Source organism: Macaca mulatta, chromosome 3 (assembly GCF_049350105.2).
Source record: "Macaca mulatta isolate MMU2019108-1 chromosome 3, T2T-MMU8v2.0, whole genome shotgun sequence".
NCBI classification, from domain to species: domain Eukaryota; kingdom Metazoa; phylum Chordata; class Mammalia; order Primates; family Cercopithecidae; genus Macaca; species Macaca mulatta.
The window spans coordinates 131719077-131731423 of NC_133408.1; the positions used below are offsets into that span (position 1 = coordinate 131719077).

Sequence of the window (12347 nt, forward strand, 5' to 3'; positions counted from 1 at the left end):
TACATCCCTTTAGAGAGCTTTAATTTTTAAAAACTATTCTGCTGAATTCATCTATTTTAAGTGTCACATTAAAGGAAATATTACAACTAGCTAGAGATTTAAAAATTGAGAGTATATGGGATAGAAGACATTGACAACTTTAAGGAGAATACAAAATAGAATAACATCAAAGAAATCAACAACCTGAATAGACCTGAAAGCATAAAGTGAATTACTAGTTGAAGTGCATGTACACACACGCATACACTCACCATTTGACCCAGAGAGTTTTTACTGGTAACTTCTACCTAATAGACGATTATTCAAAACTTATGCAAAATTCTCCCAAAGAATGAAAAAAAAGACAAAACACCTGCAATGCATTTTTTGAGGCTAGAATAACCTTGACAACAAAACCCAAACAAGCACAAAACAGACTAATTTTACTCATAAACACAGAACCCAAACTTCTAAAATGTTATTAAACCTAAATCCTGAAACTTGCAAAGTAGATTAAAACAATATATGAGGCTCAAGTTGGATTTATCCTAAGAATATTTAGGTGATTTAACATTAGAAAAATAATTGATGTAATTCTTCACATTAAAAAATAAAGGCAACTTCTGGGATAGAACAAAATTAAGTAGATGTATTTTCCTCTTGCTAAATACAACTAAAAACTCTGGCTATTTTATAAAAACAAACATTAAAAGATTCTGAAGGTGGAAATGAAAAGGAAGACTGGCTAGAAACCTCAGAACCCAGAGAATGACACAGCAGTAAGCTCCCTGAGTTTCTTTTTACCTCTTATACCTCGGACTGTGTGCTAGACAAATTAGCAAGCTGTATCTACACTATAAATACAGGAACAACAAACTTGCTTTATCCTTCTCCTCTTGAGCGTTCTAAATTATCTTTGGTGGTGGAGAAAAAAAAATTATAACACTGTCTAATGTGGTCCTATATGTATGTAGAGGAAATATGTAAAACAACTATGCTATACACATAGTGTAAAGGGACACAAAGAAAGGTAAGATTTTTAAACTTCACACTGGAAAATGATACCAGTAGACTGTGATGTTATATATCTATAACATAATACTGCAACCACTGAAAAATCTATACAAAGAGATACACTAAAAAACAATGTAAATAAAAATGGAATTCTAAAAAGTGTTCAAACAGCCCCCTAGAGGACAGAAAAAAGAAAACAGAGAAACCAAGAACAGGGGGAACAAACAGAAAACTAAAAGTAAAATGGAAAACCTAATGTATTTACCCATATTCTTGTTTACTGTATCCTTTCTTCCTTCCTGTTATTCTAAAGTTTTGTTGTTGTTGTTGTTGCTTGTTTGCTTTGAGACAGAGTCTCACTCTATTGCCCAGGCTGGATTGCAATGGCATGATGGCATGATCACAGCTCACTGCAGCCTCAACTTCCTGGGCTTAAGTGATCCTCCCACCTCAGCTGCCCAAATAGCTGGGACTCACAGATGCATATCACCATGTCTGGCTAGTTTTTTGTATTTTTTGTAGAGACAGGGTTTTGCCATGTTGCTCAGGCTGGTCTTGACCTACTGAGCTCAAGTGATCTGCTTGTCTTAGCCTCCCAGCCTAAAGTTCTTTCTTTTATCATTTCCTTTCTGCTTAACGAATGTTCTTTGATCATTAATTGAGGGTAAGTCTGCTGGCAACAAATTTCCTTAGTTGTCTTTCCTGTGAGAAGGTCTTAATGTTTCCTTCATTGCTGAAGAATAATTCTGCTGTGTTGACAGTTATCTTTCAGCACTTGAAATATGTTGTACCACTTCCTCCTGGCCTCCATTGTTTCTGATCAGAAATCTACTGTTATTCAAATTGTTGTAGGCAAGTTGTCATTTTTTTCTATTTGCAACATTTTTTCTTTGTCTTTATTTATTGGTTTAATTATCATGCCTTTGGCATGAATTTCTTCGAATTTTTCCTATTTGTGGTTTGCTCTGTTTCTTGAATCTGTATGCTTATGTCTCTTGCTAACTCTGGATAATTTTCAGCTGTTATTTGAGTACTTTTTCAGTCCCACCTTCTTTCTTCTCTCCTTCAAGAATTCTGACAGGTGTCATCTTTTGTTATTGTCCCACAGGTCCTTGAGGCTCTGTTCATTTTTTAACAAGTCTAATTTCTCTCTTGTTCAGATTAGGAAATTTCTATTGTTCTGTCTTTCAGTTCACTGGTTCTTTCCCCTGTAATTCCCATTTTCCTGTTGGGTCCATCCACTGAACTTTTTCAGTTTCATATTTTTTCAGCACCAAATTTCCATTTTGGTCTTCTTTATATCTGTCATTTCTTTGCTGTGGATTTCTACTTTTTCATTTCTTTCTCACATGTATTGCTCAAAGCATTTTAATCATGGATGCTTTAAAATCTTTGTCAGCGATTCTAACACCTCTGTCATCTCAGTGTTGACATCTATTGACTATCTTTTATTACACAATCTGAGATCTTCCTGGTTCTTGGTATGACAAGTGAGTTTCAATGGAAAGCTGGACATGTTCATATTATGTTATGAGACTCTGGATCTTATTTAAACCTTCTGTTTTAACTAGCTTTTTGTGACACTGCTCCCACAGGGTAAGGTGGGGGGGAGCACTGCTTCATTACTGCCAAGTGGAGGATGAAGTTCAAGTTTCCCAATGGGCTTCCACTGATACCAATAAGGGCATCCTCATTACTACCATGTGGGAGTTGGAGTCCAGGCTTCCCACATGGTTTCCACTGGCATGGTACTTGGGGTGGCCCCCTTACCACTGGGTGACAGTGAAAGACGTAACTCTCTAACAGGCCTCTTCTGACCCTACCCCAGTATGGCCAGGAACCAGCACATTACTTTTAGATGGTGATGGCAGCCTAGGCTCCCCAGTATGGTGTTCCATCAACATGGTAGGAAGGGGGGTGTTGGAGAAGAGAGAGAGAGTTTTTGATCAGCCAAGAGGGAAGAAATCTTATCTCTCTGGCCTTCTCTGATATCACCCTAACGGTGGTACTGGGACACTTTGTTATCACCTCAGGAGGGTAGAATTCTAAGCTTCCCATTCGGCCTTTTTTAAGAGTAGGTGGTACTACAGTTTTTTTGTGTGATGTTTAAAGTAGAGCAGATACTGCTAGAAAGTTTTCTGTCTTGCTAGGCTATTCTTTCTCTGGTCCTTTGGCTAGAGAGAATAGTATCTTGCTGAGAGGTTTTCATTGTTGTTGTTTTTTTCCCTTTGCCTGTTGCAATTTGCAAGTTCCTGGCTTATCCAACACCCAGTCTAGGATATATGAGGCAAAAAGTAAATCCAGGCAACCCACTACTGTGTCATTTCTAAGGTCCTAGTGTCCTTAACCAGTCTTTCTTCTACTCTCTACCTTTCAGAGTTTTCTTATGTTTGTTTTATGCATGATAGCCAGGATTTATTATTGTACTTTGTAAGAGAAACAGGGGAAAGTATGTCACGTTCATCTTCCCAGAGGTAGAAGTCTTCCTAAATTGCATTTCTTCCCACCCCCTGCCCATTTGATATAATAGAAGCTATGAATGAGAACAGGGATTTTTGTTTAATTCCCTATTGTATGCCTAGCACTTACAACAGTGGTAGACATACAGTAGATACTTAATAAATATAGTTGAATAAATAAATGAAAAAAATTCATTTATAGTTGACCCATTACATTATATTTCTGAATGAGTAACTTGAAATTTAAGTAGCTTAGGGATGGATAAATAAGTTTAGAAGAAAAATAGTGGTGAAGTATAATACAACTGACAAGTTAAAAAATCAATTGATTTTCTTTTATAAATGAAATTAAATAATTAGGTTTTTTAAAAAACTACCAATTAAGTCTATCAACTTATACTAAATCTAACTTTGTTTTGGAAAATGAATATCCTCTAACTTCTTTCTCTTCTTTATTCTAATTTTCCTCATCCCCTTTTCTCTTCCATTGCTTTCTCTTTCTTCTCCTTCTATCATTTTTTCTCAAGTGTTCACAACAAACCTTGATATTTTCTCTTTTCCTTAATTATGTTCCCCTTTTTCAGTCACCCTGGGTAATGACCACATCCAGACTGGAATCTCTGCATTGTTCTAGTGCTCAGCTTTCTCCTACCCACAACCAACTAATCCCTGAGATTTATTAATACTACTAATGCATACTGTATTTCTAGCTTCACTGGTTAGTCTCTTCTTTCCTCTTTTTTCTTTGAATAAGCTTATAACTGTATTAATTTTTTCTTTTTAAAAATTATTTTAAAATTTTTAAATTGACAAATATAAATTGTATATATGATGTACATGTTTTTAAATTTGTATACATTGTGGAATGGCTAAATTGTACTAATTAACAAATTAACATATGTATTACTTCACTTTCTTGGTCCATTTTTGTATTGCTATAACAATACCTGAAACTGGGTCATTTATAGCAAACTGCAATTTATTTCTCATAGTTCTAGAGGCTGGGAAGTCCAAGATCAAAGCATCAGCAGATTTGGGGTCTAGTGAGGGTCCTGTCTCTGCTTCCAAGGTGGTACCTTGAACACTGCATCCTCTAGAATGAAGGAATGTTGTATCTCCAAATGGCAGAAAGCAAAATGGCAAAAAAGGACAAACTCCTTCTGTCAAGCCCTTTTATAAAGGTATTAATCCATTCATGAGGGCTCTGCCCTTATGAGCTAAGAACACCTCCCAAAAAGCCCCACTTCCCAACACTGTTGGACAGGGTGTTAAGTTTCCAGCACATGAATTTGAGGGGACACATTTAAACCATAGCCCTCACGTACTTACCATTTTTTGGTGAGAACACTGAAAATATACTCTTTTAGGAATTTTCAAATATCCAATACACTTTAACTATAGTCACCATTTTGTACAATAGATCTCTTGAACTTATTCCTATTTAACTGAATTTTTATATCCTTTAACCAAAACATCTCTCTGATCCTTCTCCTTCCAGCACATGGTAACCACCATTCTACTCTCTACTTTTATGAGTTCAACTTTTTTAGATGCCATATATAAGGAAGTCATGCAGTATTTGTCTTTATGTATCTGGTTTATTTCACTCAACATAATGTCTTCTGGGTCATCCATGTTGTCACAAATGGCAGGATTTTCTTCCTCTTAAAAGCTGAAGAGTATTCCATTGTTTATATATGCAACTTTTTTTTTTTTTTTTTAAATAAACTCATCAGTAGACGGATAATTAGGTTGAGTCCTTATCTTGGCTAGTGTGAATAATCCTTCAATGAACATGGAAGGAGAGATAACTCTTCGAGACACTGATTTCATTTCCTTGGCTATGTACCTAGAAGTGGGATTGCTGGTTTACATGGTGGTTCTATTTTTATTTTTATTTACTCTAATCACATAGAAGACTAATGGCAGTTTTATTTTTAATTTTTTGAGGAACCTCCAGAATGTTTTCTGTAATGGCTGTTCTAAATTTACATTCCTACTGCAAGGGTTCCCTTTTCTCCACAACTTCTCCAGCACTTGTTATCCTTCGGCTGTTTGATAACATGCATTCCAACAGGTATGAGGGCATATCTCACTATGGTTTTAATTTTCATTTATTTGCTGTAGAGTGATTTTGAGCACCCTTTTACCTGTTGGCCATTTGCATGTCTTATTGTGGGAATATCTATTCAGGTTCTTTGCCTAAATCAGGCTATTTATTTTCTTACTATTGATTTGTTTGAGTTCCTTATATATTTTGGATATTAGCCCCTTATCCGGTGTGTGGTTTTTAAATATTTCATCCCTTTTTGTAAACTGTCTCTTTACTCTGATGATGTAATTTAGTTTTATGTAATTCCACTTGTTTATTTTCCTTTAGTTGCCTGTGCTTGCGGTGTCAAATCCAAAAATGTCATCACCCAGACCAATGTCATGGAGTTTTTTCCCTATGTTTTCTTCTGGTAACTTTACAGTTGTAGTAGGTAGATCTTACATTTAAGTCTTTAATGCATTTTGAGTTGATTTTCTTCTATGGTGTGAAGGGTCTAATTTCATTCTTCTACGTGTGGCTAATCAGTTGTCTCAACACCACTTATTAAAGAGACTGTCCTTTCCCTAGTGTGTGCTTTGGCACTTTTGTTGAAAATTAATGGACCATAAATGCATGGATTTATTTGTGGGTTCTCTATTCTATTCTATTAGTTTATTCATCTGTTTTTATGCTAGCAACATCCTGTTTTAACTAACACAGCTTTGCAGTATATTTTGAGGTCAAGTATTTTGATGCCTCCAGTTTTGTTCTTTTTGCTCAAGATTTCTTTGGTTATTCAGGGTCTTTTGTGGTTCCATATGAATTTTCAGGACTGTCTTTTTTTTCTGTGAAAAATGACCCTGAAACTTTGATAGAGATTTCAGTGAACATTTAGATTATGTTGGGTAGATTGTTAATACAAGCATTTTAACAATATTAATTTTTTAATCTATGAACACGTATATCTTTCCACTTATTTGTATTTTTATCTCTGAAGGGGATAAAGAGGGAAAAAATACTGCATTTATCCCTATCAAACTTCAGCTCAGGCAAACTAATTTAGAGAAATAAAATATAAGCTATAGTTCAATTTTTTAAAAGCCTCGGGATTTTACTCAGCCTCAATTTCAATGTGAACCAGAAGTCTATGTAAACTTAAATTCTGACTAATACTAGCCTATCTGAAGCTTTACTCAGCTCTGAGAACTGGATTTTTAAGAGCAATACTAACAAATCAGTGGTAAGCCAGAAAACTAAGACTGTGGTGGTTCCAGAAAATTAAAGAAACTAGGGATACCTTACCTGGGAGAAAGAAAAGAGGGAACTTGGGAAAAGATTATAAAATAGCTATATTTTAATATTTGTTAGTAGTAGGCTCACATTTGAAAGAAAGCAGCAGAAAAAAGATCAAAGCACAATATGATAGGTTGGTTTCATATACATAAGAATTTTCAAATAATCTAACCTGTCCAATAATGTGATGGACTGCTTTACTTAGTTCTCAGAGATCAGAAGTGTTAAGGCAAAGACTGTATGTACCCCTGTTAGAAATACTGTTGAGCAGATTGCTTCAGCAGGAAAGAGGCTAGAATACAGTAGTGCTTCTCAGTCTATGATCCTCTGAGCTACCTGAAGTGGTACTACGGAGTTCTGAATAGGTTGCAATTGTTGCTGAGCAGGCAAAATGCCTAACTTCTCCATCCTGGCTTCAACAAAATGTTCTACATATATATCTAGCTTTTGCAGTGGCTTTTATTAGGAGTGGTAGGGTTAGGGTGGAAGGAAGTATTATGCTTTAAATAAATCAATAAAAGTTCAAAAATTACTGAAGGACCTGAACGAAGATCTCTTTCAATTCTAATATTATCATTAATTCCTATTTCTCAGCTATATCCTAGGAAAGTAAGATCAACATCTTATTGACAGATTACTGCAAATAAGATTAATGTATATAATTTTAAAAGCCTCCTTTTCTTCAGTAATGGGGCTTTTAGAGTGAAACAACTGTCTCAGCTCTTCACTTTGCCTGTATCATCACAGCCTATACTGTGTCTGGGGAAGATTTTATCTTTCTCTGGAAAAGTTTAATGTTGAAAACAAATGTCCTTTTACTTCAAAAATAAGCAGTAGTTGTAGAAAAGTAGATCTTAGAAACACACAAAGTTATAAAATTTTAATTTGTACTTCTATAAAGGAAAACACTGGAAAAATTAGTTGCTATATAACTAAATCATAAGTGAAGAGTGTACTATCAAAATAATCATATGATTTATCCAAAAGTAAAAGCAATTTGTTATATATTAAAATACCAAAAATAGGAAGTAATATATGAAAGTCCCAGATGCTTGCATCTTTAAAATACCTCATCTCAAAAGTTACACATTATTTTGTAATTCCTTATATATATATACACATACACACGTATATAAATCAGTGACCATATGAGTTGATTTACAGAAATTTTTAAATTATCTTACCTAGCTTAAAAAATTAACACAAATCTTACTGTATCAGATTTCTTACTATATCTTAGTCACACAAGTAGAATTCTTATTCATAATTCAACTGGGGATTCTATTTTCATTATAGTATTATTCAGAAATAACATTAATGGATTTAATTGTTCAGAAATAATTCTGAAGGTGTGTGATCTATATTTTGCTGATATACAACTCAGAAGACGGCAGACTGGTGTGCCGGAGGCATCCACTTACACAGTAGTGACTCTGCCCAACCACTTGGCATGGGAGTCTCAACATAGCCTTATTGTTCATTTGCTATTGATAGTTTTCTATTGATAGTTTTTTGTGAGAGAATCATATGCTAAAAGGTATACCAGATCAGGGGCATTAGGTTTTAAGGTAAAATTCTCACGAACATCAAGGTACATCAGAGTCTGTTCTATTCCATATACTTTTTAGTCAGGCATTATTTATAAATTTATGCATAAAATTTAAAAATATGATCATCACACAATATAGTATCTAATAATATCTCAAAATACTTCCATATCCTTTGCTTTTATAAAAATTTTATTTTCTTATAAAAGGTAACATCAGTGACAGAAAATTTAGGAAACATGGAACAGCAAAAATGAGAAAAAAAATAACCCTTTTAAAATGCAAAACAACCAAATTTAACAGAAAAAAGTGTTAGTAATTTTAGGAACCCCATTTTAAATTGCAGAGGGATAAATGAATTCATATTTTTTCTCCGACGTAGTTTAAATTCAATCCTTTGCTCTGGGCCCACAGTACTGCTCAACTCATTTAAACACTTATACTAAAACCTGGATGCTTTCAGCATCAAAAAGTACAGAATAGAATTAATCTTCATATCACACCTGAGAGTCTCATAAGTTATGCTACCAAAGCAAGTTACTACTACTGATGTGAAACTATATCATTAAGATTGTAAAGATAATAAAAAACTTAAGTGAAAATATCTGATGATCAAGTTTGCTTTAGGAAGACCAGATAATGGGATTAATGTGATAAAGTTAGTACTTATTGTTACTAAGATTTATACTACACAATACTTCTTGATTTTTAGCAACTATATTTTATAGATCTTTTTAATTTAAAAAATCTAAAATTCAGAGAGAATATAGCTCCCATGTTCCCCTTTAAATTGTTAAGAGAATTATATTTCTAATGTAAGTATACTTTTGATTTAAGAAAACCAAAGTCAAGCATGTCTCTTACATACCTCTTTTTTAACCTACTATCTGCTAAAATATTTACAAAGATACTTGTTTAAGAAAGTAGATGCTAAACAAATAAACATTATGCCTGGAATGCTTCTTTGTAAATTGATTAAAACACCATCAAGTAACCTTCGGGATGGGCTTCCTTTCAATTTAAGCTTTTATTTTAATTACTTATGGAAAGCCACTTTTCTCCTTGTATGTGGCAATTAACACAACATTTTCAATGCATCCCACAAATAGGTGTAAATCTGAGAACAGAGGCTCTTTTGTAGTCACACAGGCCAACAGATTTGACATTCTGATATCAGGTTTATGTTTCTCACATTGTAGAATGTTGTCTATCTAAGTCACACAGACTGTATGATTTCTAAAATTTCAAGCTTATCATAAAGACAGCTAGTGGGAGAATAAATAGTACATTAGTGCTTTTACCTTTTAGCCGGTGGCTTAAAATCTGTTCCAAAATAGCTGCAAAATTGTTAAATTCAGGAGAAGAATCATCAATTGTCTCAAAGCAAGACCGATCAATCAGGGTCTTCACAGAAAACCTATGGGAAAAAGATTATTGTTGCTTTTAGGCAGAGTTGATTAATTCCCTAAGTATGAAAAAAATGGGAGGAAGGCAATTTGGGGAAAACTTGTAAAAATATTTTATAAGAATATAACTTCTGAAAACCCCATTTATTCAAATTTATTCTGTAAATGGAAATTTTTACAGAAAGAGGAGTCTTTTTATTATTTCCTGTCTCCTCTGGTCAGAATGTTTGTGTACTCCCAAAATTCATATGTTGATACCTAATCCCCAGAGCAATAGTATTAAGGGTTAGAGCCTTTGAGAAGTGGTTAGATAATGAGGGCAGAGCTTTCATGTACAGAATTAGTACTCTTATAAAAGAGGCCTGAGGGAGCTTGTTCTGCCATGTAAGGACACACAGAAGGTGTCATCTATGAGGAATGGGCTCTCACCAGACACTCAATCTGATGGTGCCCCAATCTTGGCCTTCCCAGCCTGCAGAACTGTGAGCAGTAAGTTTCTGTTGTTTATAAATTACCCGGTTTAAGGTAATTTGTTAAAGCAGCCTGAAAGGACTAAGAGAGTATCTATTGACAAAACTAAGACTTAGAAATAGCTAATTGTCCCCATTAAAAACAAAATGTGATCTAACTAAATTAACTCCAAAATACTCAAAAACAATACTACTACTTGTAAGGAATTTGAGCAGCAGACTCAAATGCTTTTGAGAGTTTCTGAGCACAAAACAGAATAAAATAGAATGTGAGTATTAATGAGAAGAATACATCTGTATTAGTCTGTTCTCACACTGCTAATAAAGACTTACCTGAGACTGAGTAATTTATAAAGGAAAGAGATTTAATTGACTCACAGTTCCACATGGCTGGGAGGCCTCACAATCATGGTGGAAGATGAAGGAAGAATAAAGGGTTGTCTTACAGGGCAGCAGGCAAGAAAGCATGTGTAGGGGAACTCCCCTTTATAAAACTATCAAATCTCGTGAGACTTACTACCACAAGAACAGCATGGGAAAGGCCCGCCCCCATGATTCAATTACCTACCACTGGGTCTCTCCCATGACACATGGGAATTATGGGAGTTACAATTCAAGATGAGATTTGGATGAGGTCACAAACCATTTCAACATCCAAAGTTTTTATGAGCTTATAAATAGCAAAACCTGCAAATCTGTAAAGTGTACTATATTTTTCCTTATCAGAATGTTCTTTGTCTGTATTTTTGACTGTCAAAAATCAATGTATTTTCCAAGTCTCAACTCAAATGTCATCTTCTCAATGGAGAATTATCCACCTGCATATTCCTAGCACAAACTAACATTTTATTTGTATTTATTTCCCTTAAGAGACGATTATGATTTATCTTACTGCTATCATTTGTTTTCCATCTTTATCTTATTAGAACACAATTTCTTCAGGCAGAAACATGCTTTCTGAATGATGTATCTCCCTCAGCACCTAGGACAATGCTTTGAACACTGTACTCAGTGGGTACCTGTTGATTTATTTGTAAGCTCTATTTTGAAAGAATAGCAAAGAAATGTTTAAACGTCCTATCACGGCAAGACCCAACATATAGTTTATGAGTTTTAACATGTGTAGATTCATATAATCACCATCAAAATCAGGGTACAAAATAGTCCTGTCACCTCAAACAACTTCCTCATGCCCTTTACAGTCATACCCTATAAAGGATGGCATATGAGAGCCTAAGACAGTGGGGAATCAAGATGATAAGGGGAGCTGTTAAATAATTGGAAATAAAAACTATAAAGAAGATAAAAGAGTACAAGCTTTTTTTCAGGTTTTACTCTTGATAGTTATGTTATTCAATCAGGACAGAAAATACAGGAGACAGGCATAAAGGGAAATATAGAAAGATTTGGGTTATATCTAGTATTTACCATACTAGAAATTGAACTAAAAGATTTTAAATACAGGCAGTCCTCACTTAGCACAGCAGTACAGGACCATAACAATAACTCTGCAAGTTGAAACCATGCAAAATCATCTTTATAATTAAAAATTATAATTTTCCTGTGGCCTTTATAAATTTTTGTCAAAACATTAAAAACTTTCTTACAACCGGTTACATAGGGAAATGAAAAATAGTAAAACAGATTTATTTAGTACACTATACTTTAAAACATTAGAAACATTGAGAATTCAAGTGTTCTACTTCTTTGTAACAAACTTATGAAGAGTAGTCTGAACAGCGCTTGCCTCATTCTTCTCATTTAGTGTAACTTAAGATACAGCGTAAGCCTCTTTTTCTGTCTTTTTGCAAACTGCCATATTTCTCGAACTAGCTTCCAATATGTTTTCCTTTACACTTTCAATGCTGTGAAATACCTCTGAGAAGCCCTTTAATGTGAAGTGTTCTGTCGGTGTCACTTCCTCTGGGACATTTTCATCCTTTCTGTTGCAACCACTTTCTTCATTTTTTTTTTTTAATTATACTTTATGTCCTAGGGTACATGTGCACAATGTGCAGGTCTGGTACATATGTATACATGTGCCATGTTGGTGTGCTGCACGCATTAACTCATCATTTACATTAGGTGTATCTCCTAATGCCATCCCTCCCCCCTCCCCCCGCCCCACAACAGGCCCTGGTGTGTGA

General features: G+C 34.5%; 2 protein-coding genes across 12 annotated transcripts in view; one reads left to right on the forward strand and one right to left on the reverse strand.

Annotated features, from left to right (window-relative positions):
- RUNDC3B (RUN domain containing 3B) overlaps window positions 1-12347 on the reverse strand; it is a 180424-nt gene that overhangs the window by 148674 nt on the left and 19403 nt on the right. For 10 of the 11 annotated variants that reach the window (XM_001105352.5, XM_015134149.3, XM_001105569.5 and 7 more), the window contains one exon: window positions 9626-9741. The exons of the other annotated variant lie outside the window; for it this stretch is intronic. In XM_001105352.5, coding sequence (XP_001105352.2) covers window positions 9626-9741 — 116 coding nt within the window. The remainder of the gene's footprint in view (window positions 1-9625; window positions 9742-12347) is intronic. 11 annotated transcript variants of the gene reach the window in all.
- Window positions 1-12347, forward strand: part of ABCB1 (ATP binding cassette subfamily B member 1) — a 219545-nt gene that overhangs the window by 52033 nt on the left and 155165 nt on the right. The gene's annotated exons all lie outside the window — the stretch shown is intronic.